General features: G+C 50.1%; 1 protein-coding gene across 1 annotated transcript in view; it reads left to right on the forward strand.

The window, feature by feature from the left end:
• IGSF3 (immunoglobulin superfamily member 3) overlaps window positions 1-23,559 on the forward strand; it is a 131,361-nt gene that overhangs the window by 86,214 nt on the left and 21,588 nt on the right. Inside the window, exons 3-6 of the mRNA XM_054165888.1 lie at window positions 566-976; window positions 1,417-1,806; window positions 3,610-4,011; window positions 7,521-7,925. Of these exons, the coding sequence (XP_054021863.1) occupies window positions 566-976; window positions 1,417-1,806; window positions 3,610-4,011; window positions 7,521-7,925 (1,608 nt within the window). The remainder of the gene's footprint in view (window positions 1-565; window positions 977-1,416; window positions 1,807-3,609; window positions 4,012-7,520; window positions 7,926-23,559) is intronic.

Consider the following 23,559-nt stretch of genomic DNA (forward strand, 5'->3'; position numbering starts at 1 on the left):
GCACAGGGCACAATGACCTCCCTGCTCCTGCTGGCCACACTATTCCTAATGCAGGCGAGGATGCCGTTGGCTCTCCCGGCCAGCTGGGCACACTGCTGGCTCATGTTTAGGCGGGTGTCAATCAGCACCCCCAGGTCCCTCTCTGTTTGGGAGTTCTCCAGCCACTCCGACTCCGGTGCAGGGCTAAGGAGTGGCTGAAGGATGTGGACAGGAGATGATTTGTGAAGCGTGTTGTGGGGGCACATGATGAAAGGGAGGCTGCCCATGACACAACACGCTGATGGGAAACAGGTGTATTAATCTACGCTGCTCTGCCCTGGCAGTTGCTGGGGCCATTGAGCAGGAATTGTCATCTTTCCCAGCCAAGGGCTTTGGGGACGATTCTCCTCTTTTAGATGGCTAGATGTGAGCTAACACAGCATTGCTAATGCTTAACAATTGTAAAGTGTGCAGGTGTAAAAAGGAACCTCTCCCCCAGCTCTGCTTTAATGCATCTGGGCTGTAGACTCAGCGTTTTGGCATTGCTAGCTCTCAAGTTGTGTTTCTCTGTCCCCCTTTGCTGCAGTGATCCCTGACTCGCTGCGCGTGACAGCGGTCCCGCAGACACTGAACAAAGTGGAACACGACTCCCTGGAGCTGAAGTGCGAGGTGTCTAAGAGCACAGCCCAGCACAGCCATGTCTCCATTGCTTGGTACCGGCAGCGAGGCAGCGAGGCGCCCGTGGAGGTCATCTCCCTCAGCCGCGACTTCGTCCTGCGAGCCGGCAGTGCCTATGCCCAGCGGCAAGCCACGGGGGATGTTCGCTTGGACAAAGTTGGGGATACCACCTCAAAGCTCACCATCTACAACCTCCACCCCTCGGATCAGGGCGAGTTTTACTGCGAGGCAGCAGAGTGGATCCAGGACCCAGACAAATCTTGGTACGCCATGACCCGCAAGCGTTCCCAGGGTGCCATCGTCAACGTGCAAGCCACAGGTCAGTGTCTCCTCTGCCTTTTTATGCTGAGCTGGGCAGGGGGTGGAGGTGGCAAAACCAGGGTTAGGTGGCTGAGGCTTGGGTCGCTGCTGTGGTATGTGCCCTACTTGGGAGGATGCTGACAGGGTGAAGCAAGGCGAAAGAGGGCCCAGGGGCTGCCTGCAGGCAAGGAAAAGGTCAGCAAAGTGCAAGCAGGAGACACTGGGGTAGCAAGGGGGCTCAGGTGGCAGGCCTGATTTGTTCAGCGATCTGGGGCTGACACGGGCTGAAACGTACGTCTTAAGCACTTGGTACTACCACAAGCGATGTGAGTTTTGCTAAGTGAGGAACTGAGAGTGACACAGCAGAAAATAAAGTACAACTAAATCCCTCACAGGAGGTGTGCAGGCTCTCCTGATGGGCTTTGCCGTGCTGACATGAGTTGGTCTGTCTCTTCTCAGATAAGGAGTTCAGCGTCCGGCTGGAGACAGAGAAGCGGACGTATATTGTGGGTGAGCCAGTGGAGTTCCGGTGCATCCTGGAGGCACAGAACGTCCCTGACCGCTACTTCTCTATCTCCTGGGCCTTCAACAGCTCACTCATCGCCAGCCTGGGACCCAATGCTGTGCCAGTGCTAAACAACGAGTTTGCCCAACGTGAGGCTCTGGGCCAGCTCAAGGTAGCCAAAGAGAGCGACAACATTTTTGTGCTGAAGATCTACCGCCTGCGCCTTGAGGACAGTGGCAAGTACAACTGCCGGGTGACCGAGCGAGAGAAGACCGTGACAGGAGACTTCATCGACAAGGAGAGCAAGCGGCCAAAGAACATCCCCATCACTGTCCTGCCACTTAGTAAGTAGAGACCTGCCCATCCCCTCCTGGGGCCGTTGCTCCACTGGGCAGCTAGCTGGTGAGGCTGTGATGTGCCTGGACTTCAGCGGTGGGGAAGAGGGCAGATAACAGTTTGCATGCAGTGGAGGCTTGAAATCCCCACTGGCAAGTTTGTTTGGTTTTTTTTCTGGGAAGGGGATTATAGAAAAGGAGGGATGTGTGTCAGGTTTGTAGGTGGGGAAACATGTCCCCACTTTGGTATGACAGTTTTGTCCTGAGCTGAAGGTGCTCGTGACAGCATCTGATTTGCTCCTCACACCGTTCTCCTCACCTTGCTCTGCAGGGAGCTGGGTGCTCTCAAGTATGCTTCAGGCATAATGGAGAGACAGCTTGGCCTTGGTGTTATTCAAAGAGCTGCTAAGTTGCTGCAGGCTCTTCAGTGGTTGTTGCTCAGCTGTCTTGCCAGACAGCTGTACTGGAAGACATCAAGGTTCATGTGCTCCTTGAGCCCCCCTTTGCTCCTTAGAGTGGATCTCTGTTGTGGTCACTGTGTGTCGGCCAGCCCTGGTGAAAGCAATCCTGCCGGTGGCTTTCCTGAATGCCTTTTATGTTTGACAGACAAACGTGAAAAATACAGAAATAATGGGGAGAGGAGAGGGTCCACTGACTCATTCCTGGGTTTGCTGTCTGAAACTCAGGTAGCTGTGGCATGATGAACCATACACATGCCCAGGCTACCCTGGCAGTGCATTTTGACCAAGAAGAGGGTGACTGCGAGAGGATTTTGTGTGATGTTTGGCTCCTATCTCTTAGATTTGTAGGCAAATGCAGCTCTTCCTTCTAAGCTTTTTTTTCCCCCCCTCCTTATTTCTGCAAGAGGCATTCTATTTCTTTTCTCTCCTACCAATATTTGGTCTCATTTGTTTGGTTTTGAAGTTTACTTGGTCTAGAAATCTTGCAGTGGGCAGAGGTCTGAAATGCAGTATTTCTAAACACAGCCACCTTTTGGGCAGATCTTTGTTCTTGCCACTCGGATGACTCATCAGCTCTAGGAACGAATGTGATGGTTTTTCAAGGGTGCTGTGTCCATAAATCTGATGGAAGACAGCAGGAGTAACCAGTGCTCTCTGAAAAAAACAGCTGCAGAGCCTTACATCTCTGGGAAGCTCAGGATACCAGGAGTTTTTTGAGGTCACCCCACATAGCTAGCTACCTATAGTGTCAGCAGTGATTGGAGTTTGGGAAGGCTTCTCCCAGAAATGGCTGTAGGAACGGACATGGCAAGGCAGTGATCAGGATGACATGAATTGAAAAGCCCAGGGATCAGGAAGCTTTTTTTTTCCAGCAGAGCCATAGCACGTGGTGTACACTGTGGCAACACAAATTCCCTCAAGTTTTGCTGAGCTCCCATCTGGACCTGCAGCCAGAAGACAGAATAGAATAGAATGGATTAGAATAGAATAGAATTAACCAGGTTGGAAGAGACCTTCGAGATCATCGTGTCCAACCTATCATCCAACACTACCCAATCAACTAAACCATACAATACAGATGTGGCAGTGTCTCATGAGCTGTAGGCAGAGAGAATTCTCCCGTGTTTGGCCTCCACGTGCTTTGAGTGTGCGAGTCACCAGGAGCAGCTCACTGCCCACAGGCTGGTTTTGAATATGGTCATGCTGGAGATTAAGACATTCCTGGACCCAACTGTGGGGGCAGTTTCCTGCACCTGGTAGAAAGCCTCTCTGGCCAGCAGCGTCCTTCTTGCAGACTGAGAAGTGGCGAGTGTGTGTCATCTCCCCTGTGTGTATGCGTTTCTCTCCGTAGAGACCAGCTTCTCCTTGGAGATTATCAACAACGCCAGCAGTGTCTTGGAGGGTGAGAGCCTGCGCTTTGGCTGCAGCGTGCGCTCGGCCTTCGGGCCCCAGAGCCGCTTCTCCGTCACCTGGCAGCTGCTGGACAAGCTGAACCGGCGCAGTGAAATTGTGCGTCTGGATCGGGAGGGCACGCTGCAGCCGGGTCCCTCGTACGCCGAGCGCAGCAGCTATGGGGGCATCCAGGTAGAGCAGGTCCGCCCTGGCTCCTTCACCCTGGAGATCTTCAACAGCGTCAAGGCGGATGAGGGCCACTACGAGTGCCGGGTGGTCGAGTGGACGCGGACACTGGATGGGGAGTGGCAGATGGTTGGGGAGCGCCACACGGGCACCATAGTGTCCATCACTGCTCTGGGTGAGTACTCAAGGTACAGGGGGCCGTGAGCCTGTGCTCCCCGCGTGCCTGCCCTGCCCAAGGAAATCACCATGAGGCTGCTCTTGGCCCTCCTGCCTTTGCTTGCCAGCAAAATGGAGCTACCTGGCAGCCTGCTCGTGCTCGTGGTAGGTTGGTGCAAAACACCTGCATGCCCCATTGCATGTGAGGTCAAAGTCTAAAGAATGGCAGGAGCAAAGCAGAGCTAAAGAGAGGGGCACTGCATCCAGCATCCTTCCAAGAAGAAAGGCTAGCAGTCTCATGTCATGTCTGTACAGGCTTGGAGCCACCTTATGGGCAGTAGTGGTGCTCCGTTGGCAGTCTGGGGGCATTGAAGCCTCCTTGCCTGCCTTGGGTGAGCCTTACCTCTACTTGCCAGACCAGGAGAGCAAAACATTATTGGCCTGGCTACCAGAAATGGTGAAATCTCTGACAACGTCAGAAGCCTCTGCAAGGAGGCACTGAGCTGTTGGCCCAGAACTACAACATGACCAAGCTGAACTAAGATCTGGGATCATTGCATTTGGTGCTCTGCTCTTCCAGAGGGCATCTCCCTTTCAAACCCATGAAACTGCATCAGTCTAAGAGAGTGCAGGTAGAGCATTAGGATTTTTCCATGGATTGTGACTTACTTTGGTCCCATTCAGGCCTTGCTATATTAAGGCCTGAAGAAGTTCCCAAAGTGCTCTGCAGGAGAAGGGTGACTGTTCCTCTGAGGTTACTAATCTGCAGAATCCCAATGCTATTAAAAATTGGAGGAGCTCTCTTGAAAGATTGAATGGAGAATTTTGGGGGTCTGGTTTTTTGTGGGTTTTTTTTTGTGGTTCTCTACAGTGTCAGTCTTAAGCTTTGGTACGATATATGAGAGACCAGATTTCTGAGTTGGTTTGTGTTCTGATTTAAAGCTTGCTTTTTTTCCTCCTTTCCTCCCTTTCACTTCCGACTTTCTTTCAGATGCTGCTCTGCCTGGAGCTAGGAATTTTTGCTATGTAGCTTCCAGAAATAGGTAGGGACATGAATGTGTAAAGAGCTGAGCACAGATTCTCATCTAGTTTCAAGACTGTCTTCATGAGGTCAGCAGACTGTGGCCTGCTGTAAGTCTGTTTCCTTGCTGCTTGTAGGAGTGTGGAGATTCACTTTAAATCCCGGTGCCTCGTCGCTTTTACTCCTGTTAAAATCTAAAATGCTTGGAATTGCCCAGCACTTCCAGAAGATGTCCTTGTCCCAGAGTAATCACTGGCTGCTGAGCACATTCTGTCAAGTCCTAAGAAATTGCTAGGCCCTCTTCCTATAACCAAAGCTGAAGTAGCTCATGAAAATTTATTGGAGAAAATACTGACTATTATTTCATTGCCGCTGAATCTTTTCGTTCAGCGTAGCGCTTTAGAGGTGTCCTGAGAAACCCAAATGGAAGGTCCTAAGAAAGAGAAGGAGAGGTTTATGGCCACAGAAATAGCTCATCATTTTTTTTACAAAAGGCAATAAATGTAATGACACTCACATTTCAAGTGAAGGTCTAATTATTTTCCAGTTTGCCGGGGTGTAAGGAACTCGTTAGCTGATCCAGCGCAGATGACGTTCAGAGCCATAAATCTATCTGGAAGGCGTTTCAGAAGCAATAGCCAGAAGGGAGATGTGCTGTCAGATGAGACCAGCTGTCCCTGAACTTCGGAGGAACTCAAGTGCCCAGCAGGGACGTCAGTCCCTGGCTGGCTAGGGAAGGAGGGGGCAGGCAGGGTAGGGGGAGACTGCTGTGCTCTTGCAGGGAGGCCTTGCAGAAAAAAATCTGCCCTCTGTTATGCATGGCTTCTCCTCTTTTGTACCAAGTCCTGAAGGAAGGAGGGCCTTTGTGTGTTAACCTAAGTACCATGAGTGTGTTGGTTGAGTTGAGGTCCTAAGAGACACACCTGCACAGCACTCGAAGGAAGGCACTTCAAAAGCTTCCTTGCCCAGGCAAAGTGGAGGTTAAATTAGGTGGGTTTTCTAGGGCTGTCATTGGCTCTGCAGTACTCAGAGCTGGGCCCAGTAACACAGTTGCTGGGGCAGAAGGACTGCTTTGGGGTCTGATGGTCAGGGCTTATGTGGGAATGAGATGCAGCAGTCCTGCAGGAAAGAGAAGCCTGTGTCTTGCTCTCCTTTCCTGGGTAATCACTGAACATGTTGGAAGAGGCTTTAATTCCAAGGATTGATCTGTTTTCTCAGAGATTAGATGTCCTGGTGCTCTGGCTCAGCAACACCATGGAGCTGCAGAAGCTGGAAGCATTTGGATACATCAATATCCATGCTGTGGCCAGTCTGGCCTGTGGCAGCAGCTTTGTGGGTTGTGATGAGCTCCCAGCTCATCTCTCTAACTGTAATTTCGAGCCAGTGGCAAACTGGAGCTCTGTGCTGATCCAGGAGATGTTCCTATTTCTACTGGGCACTGGCTGGAGTCTTCTCCTCCAGCAGAGGCAGCTGTGCAGGGTGCTGGGATGGTCAGCACTGCAGGGGAAGGGAGGAAAGCTGCCAGCCAGCATGGGATACCCCATGCAGCCTCTTGGGAAGAGAGTGGGAAGGGAGTGCTTCTTGGGCATGTTGCTGGTCGAAAACCAGGTCCCTGCTAAATCTGCTGACAGCACTAAAGTGATTGGAAGAGAAGAAAATATTTCTCTCTGCAGCTTAGAACAAATGATCAATGGAAGTAGTCTGACCCAACATGTAAGCCACTCAACTGGGAACAAGTTATCTTCAAATTACTAAAAGGACTGCTGGTTTTAAACTCCCCTAAACAAAGTGCTGAGGGTAAACAAGTCAAAATGTATTGACTGGCTTGCAGAGTGGTGGATGTGCGAGGATAACTGCATGAAACTGCCCTGAAGCTGTGATGTGGAAGAGAACAAAAGCCATGCTGTGCAAAGGAGAGGAGCAACCAGCTTCACTTTCAGCTGCCTCTCTCCTGGGTTTCTGTGAGCACTGCCACTCTCCGATGTACGAATGACGGCTGCTGCTTTTTGCCTTCCCCATTTTGCCTCCACCTGCCACAGCCAGCCACAGACCTGGGGACAGGGTGGGAACCCCCTGCCAGAGAGGTGGATCTGAATTGTGGAGTCTTGTGAGCAGTCAAGGTGGTGCTGAGTGTCTGCTCTGCCTGGTGCCGCCCCCTTGCCGTTACGCGGCTGCATTTTTGAATGGGACTTTGGCGTCCTGCGGGAACTGGCTGCTTGCTCTTTGAGTCCCAGGGGACCTCAGTCCTCTGGGCAGGAATGGAGTGTGGTCGTGCTGCCGCTGCAGGCAGCTGTCACCATGCAGGCAGTCACTACCACACAGGTGCTGAAGTGCATTTTTGGTGTTGCATTTCATGGCACTTTGAAATTGCAACAGAGGAGCCCACACAGCATGAGTGGCTGATCACTCTAGCCCACACCTGAGTGCCCACACCCCAGCCTGTGCATGCTAACAGCAGGGCCTGCTTAGGCAGATGTCTCTCAAAGTCCTTTCCTCTCTTTCCACAGAGGCCGGCTTTGCTGTCACAGCTATCTCCCGCACCCCTGGGGTGACCTACAATGAGTCTTTCGACCTCCAGTGCATCATCAAGCCCCACTACCCGTCATGGGTGCCGGTGTCGGTGACGTGGCGTTTCCAGCCAGCGGGCAGCACGGAGTTCCACGACCTGGTCACCTTCACGCGCGACGGCGGGGTGCAGTGGGGCGACAGGTACGTGGGCTTCCGGACCCGCACCGCCATCGAGAAGGCTGAGTCCAGCAACAACGTGCGCCTGAGCATCAGCAGGGCCAGTGACACGGAGGCCGGCAAGTACCAGTGCGTGGCTGAGCTCTGGAGGAAGAACTACAACAGCAGCTGGACGCGGCTGGCAGACAGGACCTCCAACCTTCTGGAAATCAGGGTCCTGCGGCCAGGTGAGTGCAGGGGAGGGGCTGGGTGTGTGTGTTACGGGGGTGTGGCAAGACCCTGGGGCTGCAGTGGTCTCTCTGGAGTAAGGACTACTCTGGTAGCTGCAGCTGACATCTCACACACGTGCATGGCTGAGGGGGAACTGCTCATCTCTTTGGCCATGTATCTCATGGAGCTCCGTTATCCAGCCTCTGGGCAACTGGGTCTTCTCCTTGCTCCTCGTGTTGTTCATGGTGTTTTCTTCTGGCAAGTGAAGCCACTGAAGCTCAATCCAGTCTCTGAGCTGTTCTTAGAGTCATAGAATGGTTTTGGTTGGAAGAGACCTTTAAGATCATAAAATCCAACTGTTAATGCAGCACTGCTAGGTCACCGCTAAACCTTGTCGCTGAGCACCAAGTCAGCACATTTCACTTCCAGAGACGGTGACTCCACACCCCTGGGCAACCTGTTCCAGCTCTTTCTGTGAAGAAGTTTTTGCCTAATACCCAATCTAAACCTCCCCTGGTGCAACTTGATGCCATTTCCTTTTGTCTTACCACTTGTTACTTGGGAGAACAGACTTGCTTTAACCTCCTTTGAAGTAATTGTAGAGAGGATACAGTTTCCCCTCAGCCTCCTTATGTCCAGGCTAAACAACCCCAGTTCCCTCAGCTGCTCTTCATGAAACTTGTTCTCTAGACCCTTCACCAGCTTTGCTGCCCTTCTTTGGACACGCTCCAGCACCTCTATGACCTTCCTGTAGTGGAGGGCCAAAAACTGAACACAGTATTCAAGGTGTGGCCTCACCAGGGGTGAGCACAGCTGGACAATCACTTCCCTAGTCTCTCTGGCCACATTATTTCTGATAGAGGTCATGATGCCATTGGTCTTTTTGGCTACCTGGGCATGCTGCTAGTTCCTGTTTAGCCAGCTATTCAACAGCACACTTAGGTTCTTTTCCACAGGGCAGCTTTCCAGCCACACTTCCCCAAGCTTGTAGTGTTGAATGGGGTTGTGTGTGTCCTGTGAGACAGAGGTGACTTTCAGGTTTCCACCTCCATTCATCAGAGCAGACTGACCTGGGGATGAGAGGAGAGGGACAGGGCAAACAGGATCAAAGAAGAAAGACACACTCCCATCAAAGCCTGCACATGCACCACAGGTGAGGTGCTGGAGGTCCTGCTTAGTAACTGGCTACCTCTCTTGCTCTGCTGGAGGCATCTTCAAAAGCAGCTAGTGATCAAAGAGCATGACTTCCATGCCCACCAGAAACCAAGACCTTTTCATCTGGAAGTCACCAAGGCTGTCTACACAAGAGTGTGCAACAGCTAAGCAACAGATACCTGGCTGGGCAGGGAGAGTCAGGAAACCTACAAGATGTTTATATTCCCTGTGCAGCCAGTGAGAGAGTTAGGCACCTTCTGTAGGCTTTGTCTCTAGTATTTTGGTGATGCCTTCCATTGTCCATAAAGGGTGCAAAAATATGTGGTTGGGACAGCTCTGGGTCATTGCTGGGCTGTTTATTGCTGTCTTGGCCTTAAGGCTGTTCTGACTGAGCCTTTTAGCACCTTCAAGAATCTCAGCTCAGGTCCTTGCAGCATGGTAGTCGTCTCTGTGTTTCTGTGCAGAAGGGACTCTTGCCCAGGCTTGTCTTCTGGCTTGGGCTTTGTGTTTTTCCCCTCAGTGGTCCTTCTCATACTCTCCTCCACCTTCCCCAACCCTTAGCATGTCTTTAGAAAAGTCAGGGGATGTTGTAACCTTCAGGCATCTCACGAGGCTTTGTCATCTTTCTTCCCTCTCTGCTTCCTTGTCCTCATCTCCAGGTTAATTTTCCCCCATTTATCTTGATTATCCTGCCTTGCCATAGATGTTTTATTGCTCACAAGGTCAGGTTGGAGATGTTCATCATTTTAGCCTATTTCCCTGGAAACAGCACTGGCTGAGTATGTGTGGTCCCTGGAGTAACATGCTGCTTCATGGCACATCTCTGTGCATGCCTATGTATTCAGGACAGAGGGAGAAAAAGAAGCCCTTGATAGCAGCTTCCATAAGGGAGCCTCTCTGTCACAGCTGAGGGTCATTTAAAGGACATTTCAACTGTGCTCTGGAAGGCAGTTCTTCTTTATTGGAGTAGTAACCTTCAAGTGGTGCCTTAACAGTTGTTCCAGCTGTTGTGCTGGGAAGTGCTGTGATTCTCTCTAGTACTGCAGGCTGCAGAGGGTTGTGACACTTTGGGACATGGTCATGGTGGTGGTGGGTTGATGGTTGGACATGGTGATCTTAGAGGTGTTTCCAGCCTCAATAATTCTATGGTTCTATGTCATTGTTGAGTCTTTGGCTGGATCATCTCCAGAGAGGATCCAGGATAAGGTGGGAGGTCTCATCTGCACACACCTCTGAATGAACATCCTAGAGCCCTCTCCCCTCCCAGTCATATCTCTGCTGATAGAATAGAGTAGAATAGAATAGAATAGAATAGAATAGAATAGGATTGGATTGGATTGGATTGGATTGGATTGACCAGGTTGGAAAAGACCTTTGAGATCATCGAGTCCGACCTATCACCCAACACCATCTGATCAACTCAACCATGGCACCAAGTGCCTCATCCAGGCTCTTCCTAAACACCTCCAGTGATGGTGACTCCACCACCTCCCTGGGCAGCACATTCCAATGGCCAATCTCTCTTGCTGGGAAGAATTTCTTCCTAACATCCAGCCTAAACCTCCCCTGGCACATCCTGAGACTGTGAAGCAGGTGCCAGTTTTCAGATTCATATTCAGGGTATCTTCAAAAGTGGTCATTCAGGGACCCTAAAGGATTGAACACCTGGGAGTGCTCTCAGTCTAATTCTGTCTTTATAGGCACCTTAATGCACTATAAATTCAGGATGCTATTTAGTGCCTTAGTTCTGGCTTTCACTCTCCTTTGCCACCAGCCATGGCTTCCTGCCTTGACCCCTGTGCCAATGGGTTTGGGGCAAATGATCTCCAGTTCCAGTCCACTGAGGGTCTCTGTAGAGAAGAGTTGTTTGGAGGTCTTTTGGCCAACTGAGCCAGCATGTTTCCAAATTGTAAGTTAATGTTGGGATTCTGGTTTCCTCTTAAACCCCTGCTCCCTATTTGTCAGAGTGACCTTTCTATTTGACAGGTTCCAGGTGCAGACGTTGCAATCAATGTATGTCAGCCTTTAAAGTATGTTCAGGTGAGAGAGGTAAAATAGTGGCTGCCTGATTGCTTCATTAATCTCTCTGCTTTGTGAAATCCCACATCCTCAAGGGACAGGGTGCTGGAGCTTCTCCTAGTGTGTCAGTTTGCTGCTTCAGTGCTCAGGCTGTCCCTTCTTGGCTCCCTTGCAGTGGGGAGTGTTTGTAATTGTCATCCTTGCTCAGCAGTAGCTGCAGAGGTTGCAGCACTGGGTTTTAATTCTGTGCATTAATGTGCCTGAAAAGTAATTTCACCTACAGCTATCTCATGGCCAACAGGTAATGATAAGCAGCTTGAAGCATGCCAGTCCTTTTGTACTCCTTGGAAGAAATGAGCAGTATTTGAGAAATGAAACACATAGCTCCTGAAAGAGGGAATGAACAGGGCAGGCAATGGCAGTGTTAACTCAGCCCTGAATACAAGGTCTGGAGGCAGATGTCCTGTGTGGCATCTGGAGGCAGATTTGACATTCTGTGGTGGATTGAAGTTTCCCCCCAGCATTACCTTTGCCAGACCAGCTCAGTTAGAAGCCAATGGAGCTGTATTTACAAGCAAAATCTACACTCTACAATGGAAGGCAATGGATATGTACAAAACATACAGGAGTTACAATATTATACAGGTATTTATAATTAATGAACAGCACAAGGACCCCTCTGGCCAAGGACCAGGGGAAGCTACCAGCTTCTCCCTCTCTGCCTCTCCCTGTACCACTCTGTACAAAAGGGACAAGAGAGAAGAGCAGAGAAGTTAGACATAGCCAAGGCCAGCCAGAGCACACAGATTATCTCTCCTGAGCAAAGCAAAACATCCAGAGATCAGAAGTGAAGAGAAAAGGGCAGAACTGTTATGGTACAGCTCCTCCTATTCCAGATATTTTTCCAATGACTTTGTTTAGAATCATCTTTTGTTTCCCTTTTCACACCCAAGAGTGATTTGTTTCTATTTTTCTACTTTTCAGCTTGAAACCTGTGACTGAATTTTAAAGGCAGAGCCTGAAACCACCACACATTCCTGGCCCCTTGTTGCATGAAGCCTTTTGTAAGGACTGGGAGTGTGAGGAAGAGCCCACATGAGAGCTTATGGAGAATTCAAGTATTAGGAGGGCATGGTGTTTATCATTTGATGGTGTGTGAAAACTCAGCAGCAGTAGGATCTGAAGCTGCCTTTCCTGACCTGATCCTGCACGTTGTGCAAGTCTGCACATCTTGGGTCGCGAAGTAGAGGGAGGGTTGTGCACAGGTAGAGACATGCAGCCCTAGTAGCTTGTGTGTGCTTTGCAGGGAGAGAGACCTGCACTGCTGCAGGGTGAGTGCTGGGTTTTAAATTCAGTAGGCTGAGGCAGAAATCCAGGCTGGTATGGGGTCTGTTGGGCAGGACTTCGGACCAGATTGGCTAGACTGCCTGTGGCTGTTTCGTGTCCTTACAGCACAGTGCTCTCCTTTTTACTTCCATCCCTCAAGCTGCCTGTTGTTTCTTTCTTGGTGAGCTCATGTTGCAGCAGAGGAACAACAGCAATCAAATTATGGCTCAGTTCACACCAGCTGCTTTCCTGAAGTCAAAGCTGGCAGGAGGCCATGAAGAGGAGCATGGGTTGACCTTAGAGCAATCCCCAAGTGCAGTGGTGAAGATTTCTTCCCACCCACATCCTCGGGTTTGCTGCTTCCCGTCTGCTGTGGTTTCTGGCCCCACTCTTAAATCCTGGTTCTTTCATCCCTGAAAGCTGGGGCTTGCCCCAAAGGCTCACCACCCTTTTCCCCCTAGGATTCACCCCTCCCTTCTCCTCAGAGATGTTGCCTTGCTCTTTGCACACTTGACCCTTTCCAGTGGAGAAGAGTACCCTCCATGCAAGCTTTACCAGGCTGATCTGCAGGCGGTCAGGCAGGACAGGTATGTCCTGTCTTTGGAGGGGACAAGTGTGGTGACTCCTTGGCACTTGCTAATCTCATTGAGGCAGAGATGCAGGTGGTTCCTTTTGAATCCAGGTGACACTGGAAGCATTTAGATTTGGGCTGAGCTCTTGATGTGAGGTTGCCCACTGAACATTAGCCACTCGCTATGGTCTGTCCGCTTCCTTACACAGCATGGAAGGGGACAGGTGCCAGGCTTGGGGACCTGCCTGAGGGAGGAAGGTGGTAGATAGATGCAGGGGGAGAACTGAGAGCTGCCAGGCTGCCTCTGTTCCTGACTCTTGCTTGGATCTTGCTTCTCTCTGCCAAGTTTTCAGGGAGGGAGCATCTGAGATGGGAGGTGCTGTCTGGGAACAGCACATGTCTATGCAGTCTGCAGGACTCAGACAAGGGCAGCAGTCAGTCTCTGATGGCATTGTGAATGATGAGGTCTCTGCTGAGATCTGGGCAGGCTAGGACATCTGGATAGGACTATTTTGGCAAGGAGGCTTGAGCAGATTTGTGCTGGTGTATTACATTGCCATTATCTTTGTACACATTACCACACTTACCTTTTCCCTGCAGCACAAGGGAGAGGGTGATTTGGCAGAGCTTTGGGAGGGCCTTGGGCCTGGCTGCTGGGAAGTCTTTCTGGCAACAGCAGAATAAAAAGGTAGAGCTTTCACACAAACAGGAGGTTGTGACAATCCCCTGCAGAACACCTTCCTCACCCCTTTCATACTCAAGCACAGACCTGCCCATCCCAACCTGCAGGTCACCCCATGGCTCTGCGCTCTCCCCATCCCTCCATCTTGGCATCATTCCTTTGGCCAGATCCTTCATGACTAACCCTGGAGTGGGCACACAGGGAGATGCTGCAGTTACATCTATAAATCTGCCCTCTTGCTGCTGGGTTTTTGACAGTAATGAGTGTGGGAGGAGGGATGGGGAGGGGTGGCAGAGGGTGGTAACTGAGCAGACACCCTGGGTGCTGGGCTCCTTGCTGCTTTTTTTGCAAGCTGGGCTGTGGCAGATTGATTGACCTGGGAGCCACTGAGCAAACAAGGCTCTTCATTAGAGCATTAATTAGCTTCCAGGGGCTCTCCAGGGGCTGCTTCCTAAAGTTTGGTTTATTAGAAGCTGTCAAGTTGAAACTGTCATGGAGGAGGGTGGAGGCTCCTCAAGATGGCCTTGGAGCTGCTAGGGAAGTCTTGTTCCTGTACCTTGCTGTGAGAAGCAGGGTGAGCCAGAGCTGTTCTTTCCCTGACACTCTGCTCCTGGGTGGGTGCAGAGCACTTTGCCACTCTCCTGCTGTCCATGAGAAACCACTGATGGCAGCCTGGCTGCACTGGATTAGCACTGGCCAGAGAAACCTAATGAGTGAACAGCAGAGGACCCTTACCTCTTTGTCCAAACCCACCCCTGGCTGCCACAGAGACACTGCTCAGTATCCTGCTCATCCTTCCCTCTGAAGACTCAGTGAGCAGCCAGGCATAGAATCATAGAATCAAGAAGGCTGGAAAAGACCTCAGAGATCATCAAGTCCAACCTATCACCCAATACCTCATGACTAACTAAACCATGTCTTAAATGCCACATCCAATCCCCTCTTGGACACCTCCAGGGATGGGGACTCCACCACCTCCCTGGGCAGCACATCCCAATGGTAAATTACTCTTTCTGGGAAGAACTTTCTCCTCACCTCCAGCCTGAACTTCCCTTGGCACAGCTTGAGACTGTGTCCTCTTGTTCAGGTGCTGGTTGCCTGGGAGGTAGAGATCAACCCCCACGTGGCTACAACCTCCCTTCAGGTAGTTGTAGAGAGCAGTAAGGTCTCCTCTGAGCCTCCTCTTCTGCAGGCTAAGCAACCCCAGCTCCCTCAGCCTCTCCTCACAGGGCTGTGCTCAAGGCCTCTCCCCAGCCTCGTTGCCCTTCTCTGGACACCTTCAAGTGTCTCAATGTCCTTCTTAAACTGAGGGGCCCAGAACTGGACACAGGACTCAAGGTGTGGCCTAACCAGTGCTGAGTATAGGGGCAGAATTTTGTTTTACACTTTGACATGTTTATTGTAGTTGGGTGAGCAAATTCATTAACAAGCCTCCTCAGCCTCACATTAGCTTCCCTGTAAGACTTCCATAACCCAGTGTTTAAAGATCACAGAACCATACAGGTAGGTATCTCCATGAAGTAGTTCAACAGTTACTTCTTGTTCCATGCTTCTCTTGCAAGCCTTTCACAGATTACTACTCTTAGGTATTGTTCAAGAGAATCAAATTGCATTGCATCAAATGGAATGGAATGGAATGGAATGGAATGGAATGGAATGGAATGGAATGGAATGGAATGGAATGGAATAGACCAGGTTGGAAGAGACCTTTGAAATCATCAAGTCCAACCTATCACCCAACACCATCTAATCAACTAAACCATGGCACCGAGCACCCCATCCAGGCTCTTCCTAAACACCTCCAATGATGGTGACTCCACCACCTCCCTGGCCAGCACATTCCAATGGCCAGTCACTCTTTCCATGAAGAACTTCTTCCTGACATCCAGCTTAAACCTCCCCTGGTGCAGCTTGAGGCTGTGTCCTACATCATCATCTTCATACAGAGTGTCATGGTTGTGACTATGCAGGCTGGGCATGCTGGGATGATGAGGAGAGGGTGAGACAGAGGACAGTTGGAAAAGCAGAGTGCTTAGTGGCATGATTAACACTGGGAAGGGAGGAAGGACCTTCTAACAATTGCCCAGACTCTTGTGGAGTAGAGGGAGAGGCTTTTCCTTGTATACCAGTGAGGTTTCTTCTGTCTCACCTCTTAGTAATGCCTGTGTGTGAGGAATCCTCTCGGGGATGGATGTGAAAGATGGCCTTTCTGTGGTGAGCAGCCAGTGGGGTACTGGCCAGACTCAGGAGTGGATGCTCAAACAAGTGTCTTCAAGGGCCACAAAGTGCATATTTTCAAACCTGACACTTCTGCTGCTGATAGCATCCAGCAGTAAAGTTAAACAAGGAGAGCTAATGAGCTGCAAACTTCCTTACAGAAGCGAGGTCTAGAAACTTATGTTTACTGCTTGCTTGATCCCAGAGTGGTTTTGCTCTGTAGAACAGCACTGCTTCCTGGCTTCAGCTGCCTGCTCCATCTGGCAAACAGTTATACACTTGCTTGAGTGATGAAGGAGTCCAAGAAGTGCTGAAGAGAGACAGGATGCTGTTTATCAGCAGCTGCGACTGTGGTGCAGAGCTGTCACCTCTCCCCTGGGTGCTCAGGGTCTTGCTCCTTTCCCTTCACCACCAGCAGGGTAAGATCTGCTGTTGTGCCTCAGAGCTGCTGTGTTTTCATACTGGCTTCCAGCACACTGAACACAGGAAATGAAGGCTGTCCTTTCACACAGACCTGTGTTAACATCCCACCTGGAGCCCTTTTTCTCCAAGTAGCACAGGTGGGTTTGCTTCTTCCATTTCATACCCCTGGTAGTCTTGTACCTCAGCAGATAGGAGACCCCGAGGAGCTCTGTCCCCACACTTGCCGAGTCCTCTGGGACAGCTTCCCCACTTAGATTTGCTACCACCTCCTTGGCACAGTATTGTTTTCTAGGCTGGCACTCCAGGCTGCTTTTTTATTTAAGGGCAACAAAGTTGGTGAGGGGTTTGGAGCACAAGCCCTGTGAGGAGAGGCTGAGGGAGCTGGGGTTGCTTAGCCTGGAGAAGAGGAGGCTCAGGGGAGACCTTATTGCTCTCCACAACTCCCTGAAGGGAGGTTGTAGCCACGTGGGGGTTGATCTCTACCTCCCAGGCAACCAGCACCTGAACAAGAGGACACAGTCTCAAGCTGCACCAGGGGAGGTTTAGGCTGGATGTTAGGAAGAAGTTCTTCATAGAAAGAGAGATTGGCCATTGGAATGTGCTGCCCAGGGAGGTGGTGGAGTCACCATCCCTGGAGGTGTTTGGGAAGAGACTTGATGGGGTGCTCAGTGCCATGGTTTAGTTGATTGGATGGTGTTGGGTGATAGGATGGACTTGATGATCTCAAAGGTCTCTTCCAACCTGGTCTGGTCTATTCTATTCTATTCTATTCTGTTGTATTCAAATTGTAAAAGACTGAGAATGTCCTCTTCAATTCTGTGGGAGGGAGACAAAACCTGTACTTGCATTTTCCTTGGTGTGCTTCCATACTTAGCCATCATACCCTGCTCCAAACATCCCTGTCCCCCATCTTCTCCATATACCATCACTGTCACACACACCTGAGAGCTTCCTCTTCTTGCTGCCACTGTGGTGGATAACATATCCTCTAGTGTTTGGGCACTGGTTTGTAAGTAGAGATTCAAGGTGGGGTTTCACCTGTGGGCATGCATTCACATGAGGATGCCCTCCCTGCTCCATTCCAAGCAAGGTGCTTTCCTGGCTGACCTTCTCAAGCTGGCTGTGATTTTGTGCTCATGGGTATCGGAGAGATGCTCTGCCACATCATTCAGATGGGCAGATCTGGCCCTGTGCACATTACCTATTGGCATGAGCTTACTTACATTGGTGTCAGCACAGCTGAATTAACCAGAGCAAATGCTACCTTGATCCCATAAAAAGGCTGCCAGGTCAAAAGGAGCTCATTGACATGAGCAACAGGGGAAGGATCTCATGTTGAGTGTGCTGCAGCATTCCTGACCAACTGCTGGGGATTCTGACATTGGCCTTGTGGGGTCAGAGCTGTGATTTGCCTCCCCCTGCCTTTGATTTCCTATCTGGGAGCAGTGATATTTGGCTCCTCTGCAGGTTTGCCCTTGAAATGTTTCTGTCAGAGCCGAACATGTTGAGATGATTGCAGTCCATTATGTTCAGGGCTTCCTTTGGGGCTTCATCCTGGAAAAGCACCCAAAGGTATAACCTGAGAAGTTGGACACATTTCTTGGATGCATTTCACGAGGGTGCAGGGGGTGGGAATACATCCTTGCACCTAGCAGGACTCTAACCCAGCTCCACCTGCTCTGTGTGTGCCCATTGATCTCACTGCAGGCAGTCTTACTTTTCAGCCCTCTAACAAGACTGACAATGCCAGGAGACCTGGGCTGCATTCAGAACGTGCTGCTCTCTTCAAATTAACTCTCTTCACAGTTACTTTTTTAGGAGCAATTTTTTCACTTCAATTTCAAAGCACTCTCTGCTTCTGTCTCTGATATCTCCTGAGCAGTTTTCCATTCCCATTTGCATGGCATGCAATGTACAGAACCACAGTGTCAGCCTGTTTGCAGTCCGTGCACATGCAGCTGCTTTGATGTTGCCTTGAATGTCTTCTCTCCACACACTTTAGCTTCTCATCGATTCCCTGTTTGCTCTCCTTGGACTAAAACACTCTGCAGTGAACAGTACTTAGACACTTAGACTTATAATAGCTCTACAATTTTGTGCAGCCCTCATGTCCTTGAAGACTTCAAAAACAGTCAGCAGGGGCAGCCCTTTGTGGGAGAGAAAGCACTGGTGGGTTTCCAGCCAGCTGTTGATCACCATTCTTCTCTGATCAATGCATGGAGCCCTAGCCCTGCAGCTGTCCTGCTGGTCACCACAAGATAAGTGATCTTGGGACCAACAGGCTCAGTTTTTCCTCTCTCTGTGTTCTTAGCCCTCCAGTCAGAGCAGTATGCAGTCCTGGTGTCACTCAGCATGTCCAAGCAGCAGCTTTGGCTGCCCATCCTTCTGCAAGGGAACTGTGCCATTTCTCTAGCTTCCATATCACATGAGGTGCTGCTTTTGGGATGAGAAGCTTGCCCATCAGTCCTTTGCATAGCCAGGCCACCTCCTGTTTGGAGAACAGTGCTAGAGAGACAGGCAGAGAGGTGGCTCAGCCCCAGTTACTGTATATCCCCTGTGTTTGGCCTTCCTGAGCACTGGTTCAGCTGATGGCCTGGGAGTGCTCTCTCCTGATGGGACCCAGCTGGCTGGACACAGTGGCTTCACTCTTCAATGTGACAGAGTGTTGCATGGCCAGGTGGTGCAGCAATGCCCCCATGAAGGAAACCACTTAATAAATAAAACCACTCAGTAAAATAAGCCCAGCCCTTTCTTTCTGCAGTGCTTTTACAGTATCAGATTGATAGCTCTCTGTCAGCAGACTAAACAAGGACAGTTTGTCACCAGCTGCTTTCCAGACCCTTGGTCCATAGGGGGGTGATTATTTTGGCATTTCTACCTTTTCCAGCACTGGGCAAAGACTAAATTCCTGGATTCAGTGAACCTGCATCTGCTTCCTTACAGCAAAGTGGTAGGCCCTGGACATGCTGAGCCTATGACTTGAGGTCTGTTTTTTAACATGTCTAAATAAAAGCTGGCTCCCAGGACCATTTTATTAGCTTGAATTTGGTGTGCTGTTAAAGAAAATTCCTACAGCTTTCTGAGCTCCATAGAACAGAAGCAAGAGACTGCTGGTTATGATGGGTCTGTAGCCCATCTTGCTCTACTGCTTCCTCTGTTGTTAAGAAGTTCAAGAATATTGTTCTTTAAGAAAGAGCAGATGGCTTATTTCTCTTAGTTGTTTTTCCATGCAGTAGTGGAATTGCCCAATCAATTTACAGGTGCAGCAGCAACATGAGCATTCATGATACAGGTGGAGCTGATCTAGCACTTGGTTGCACAGGAAATGATCCTCATCCCTGAGGCATGCTGCTGGCTACATGGTCCTGTCCCATTTTTTGTGCCAGCATCCATGCTGCTGTGCACCAGCTCAGTTTACTAGACATGCAGTGGAAAGGAGTAGTTAAAGGTGAGTGGAGCAAGCTAGCTCCTGGATGGATTTACTCAGATCCTTCTTAGGGGGCTTTATCTTTGCTCAGACAGTAGCAATGACAAGCTGAGTTAGGCAGGACTGGTGCAGACAGCATCCAAAGGACTTAGTGATCCTGCCTGATGTCTGTCACCATCACTGGAGGTGTCCAGGAAGAGACTGAATGAGGCACTTGGTGCCATGGTTTAGTTGATTAGATGGTGTTGGGTGATAGGTTGGACTTGATGATCTCAAAGGTCTCTTCCAACCAGATTAATTCTATTCTATTCTATTCTGTTCTGTTCTGTTCTGTTCTGTTCTATTCTATTCTATTCTATTCTATTCTATTCTATTCTATTCTATTCTATTCTATTCTATTCTGTTCTGTTCTGTTCTGTTCTGTTCTATTCTATTCTATTCTATTCTATTCTATTCTGCTCTGTTCTGTTCTATTCTATTCTATTCTATGCCATGCCATGCCATTCCATGCCTTTCCATTCCATTCCATTCTAGTCTATTCCATCCTATCCTATCCTATCCTGAGAGCTTGCTCTCTGGGTAGCAAGAAAGGGCATTTCATGCCCGCCTCAGCATAGCACCAGCTTTGCAGCAGTAGCCGCTGGCAAGCACAGCTCAAACACAGCACCTGCAAAAGTCAGCCAGGGGCTCCACAAACTTCTCAAATGTCTTTCTGATGCCCTGTTTCTGACACAGGAAATTCATCTGTTAATGGCCAGCCTCCAGAGCAGCATGGGAGGAGTCTGTGTGTGGTGCTGCTGCATGTGTTAGAACTTGCTCCTCGGGTACATTTAATTACCTTTTTTTCCCCCTAACTGACAGAGCACTCCTTTGTTTGAAATCTTTCTGATGAGAACTTGATTAAATATCTCAGTATGTTATGGGGTTTTTTTTCTTCTTGGTAGCTGTAGCTTGGTACTGAATTCATTTTCCAGTGATGCTATCTCCATATTTTAATTTACAAGGGCTCGGTGAGCCGTGTGTTGTTTCCTGACAGCAAGCACAAGTCACGCTGGGAAGCTTTTATTCTTCCTTCCCCTCCACTCCACTCTCTGCTGCAGAACTTCTAGATGCATTTCAGGGCTTGGCAGGAAGGTTTCCTGCTTTAGATTTGTGGTGCAGTTTGCTTTGGGTTATGTTTGTTTCTTGCTGTCCTTCAGAGGGAGATGGTTTCAGCTTCCTGGGGAAGCTCTTGCTTTTTGCAGGCTAGCGGCATGTCCCAGCTGGTGGTCTTTGGCTCATCTATAGCCAGGCCTTGGAGGCTCTGAGCTGCCCAGATTTCTCCATCTCTGCAGCTACACATGCAGCCTTTTGCATATATGCTCACAGATGTATGGCTTCTGGGCTTTAAAGTGACTTTCTGGGTCACATATGTGCGCTCCCCCAAGGCCCCGCTTGGTTACCTGTTAGTCTGTTAGCTGCTCCGCAGACGCCGGTGTGGCATGGCTAGTGATCCCAGGCAGTCCTCTGGCTGAGCAGATGTCCCTGTCATTGCCTGCAGTCTTTGTGCCACAGTATAAGGTATGCAGAATGGACTTGACCCTCTTTCTATGTATTTGGTAGTTTATTTCTGGCCTTTTTCTGTCCCTGAGAGGAGCTGGGTCATGGCATCTCCTCCAAGGCTTGCTGCTGGGGCTGGGAGTCCATGCTGCAGGAAGCATTGTTTGCAGCATTGGTACAAGGATCAGTACATTTTGGAGAGAAGTGTTATGTGGCTGATCTTTAGCAAGACAGGAGCAGTACTTGGCTGGCAAGCTCAAGCCTCTTGAACCTTGCAGGAGTTGGGTTAGCATCCAAGTGGCACCCAAGGGGTATGGCCTGGGTGGGTGAAGGCATGCCTGCTCCTTCCTGCTCCATGCAGGGCACTCTGCCTTGCCACATCCCTCTGTGGAAGGGCAATCTCATCATCTCTCCAGGATTGCTGTCAGAGGCAGAGCAGATTGCAGACAGATGGTACTGACCCTGCAAGGGGAGAAAGGGGGAAAAAGAGATGACTCACATCCAGCTAAATTGGCATTCTTGGTACCTTGTCTGGGTACCTGTCTCCTCTGTATCAGAAAGGAGGAGCATGCAAAAGTGAGGATTGAACTTTATGGATTAGAGGCTACAGAGGTTGCAGAAAGACCTGCAAAGATGAGAGAGCTCAAGCTGTGGATCTCTATCACTACTGCAAACAGACACACATTCTCCTTTTGTTCACATGTCCAACCTAGAGCAGCCCATCTGTGACCAGAATCTGAATGATTTGGGGACCATAGAAACTTGGCATTGCTCTGAAACCAGCACTGCTGAAGGTCAAGATGGCAGGTTGGTGTTTGCAGTCAAAGCCTTGACTTCTTCTCTGCCCTCTTGGGAGGGAGGGGGCAGCAGCTCAGCCTTCCTCAGGAAAGGGTTAACATTGTCTCTCCTTCCTGTGGAGCTCCTCTCCCAGTAATTCAATCATGTCAGCCTGTTTGCAGGCAATAATTCATTGTTACATGAACACTACAGTGAAGTGACAAGTTAATAATGGCAGTAATAATGGCAGGCAAAGTCTAATGCTATTTCCCTTCCTCCTGCTCCTGTTGCAGCAGCAGCCTCCCATGTTGGCTAATGCAATTTGCAACCTCACTAATCCAGTTTCAGGAGGAATTGTGTTCTGTTAGAAGAGAATAGCAGGAGGCGAGAGCTGTGCTGCCATGTTCCCGCCCTCCCCTGGGAGGCTGCCCTGGTGCTGGAAGCCTTTGTCTTGTCTTTGCTGTGATTTCTGTGCCATGTTTAAGCCTAAGGAGCAAGGTCCTCTTAGGAGCATCTCATCTTCACTGTTGGGAAGGTCTTTCCTCTGGTGCCTCCTCTTCTCTGGACAGGCTTGCACACCTTTCCTTCTTGAACGCTGGCTCGCATTCAGCTAGGCTGGTAACCCTGAGTCACCCTTCTCTCTCCATGCTGAGTCAGAAGGCCAGTGTGCACTTGTTTGACTTGCATTGTCCCAGCTCCCCATGGTCATTAATGTGAGTGTCTTGTGTGTGAAGGTGGTGGAGGCTCTTCAGCCTTGCCTTGTGTAAGAGAGAAGGGCTGGCAGCCTGGAGATTGGTGCCTCTCCAAGCCGGGACACAGCAGGGACCTGCACAGGGTCTCTGGAATCCCAGGCAAGCATCAGGAGGAATTTGGGCACTGAGTGCTTTTTAGGCCCTAGTAAAGAAAGTGTTGAGGCACCTTTGGGTTGTGACTGCAGGCCAAGGGATCTGCTGAGTTTGTGCCAAAAGCCTGTCCAGTGCCCTTCTGTGTTGTACACTGAGGGAGCTGGGAAGAGATGGATTCCTTGCAGACAGTCACCCTGGGGCCATGCTCCCAGAAGTGAGTCTCTCCTGATCAGCCTAAAACCATCCATGTCTGGTGTTAAACTGGGGCTGGATTTGGGTTTGGTTGGCCTCATTTCTGCTCAGACACACACACACCCCTCAGCACAATGAAATCCCAACAGAGGCTTTTAAAAGTAGGACATTCCCTAGGAAAACTTCTTGCAACACTTCATTATTTCTCTACAGGCAAGACCATCTTCTGGAGGAGCTCTTCCCCACAGGGCAATAGCCTCCAAAGTGGGATGCTGCCTCCCTGCTACAGTGACAGGGAGGACTCTGTGGCCTGGTGGTGACCATCTTCCTGCCCACCCGTGCACCACAACCACTGGCACATGTGGAGCTGTGTCTCCTTCCCTGGTCTGCAGCCCCCTGCAGTCCTCCTCCTTCACTGCAGTGCAACAAGCTAGGGCTTTGTATGGGGCTTTTTGGGGGGGAGGGTATCTTCAGCTGC

This window comes from Dryobates pubescens, chromosome 12, assembly GCF_014839835.1.
Source record: "Dryobates pubescens isolate bDryPub1 chromosome 12, bDryPub1.pri, whole genome shotgun sequence".
In the NCBI taxonomy this organism is placed as follows: Eukaryota; Metazoa; Chordata; class Aves; order Piciformes; family Picidae; genus Dryobates; species Dryobates pubescens.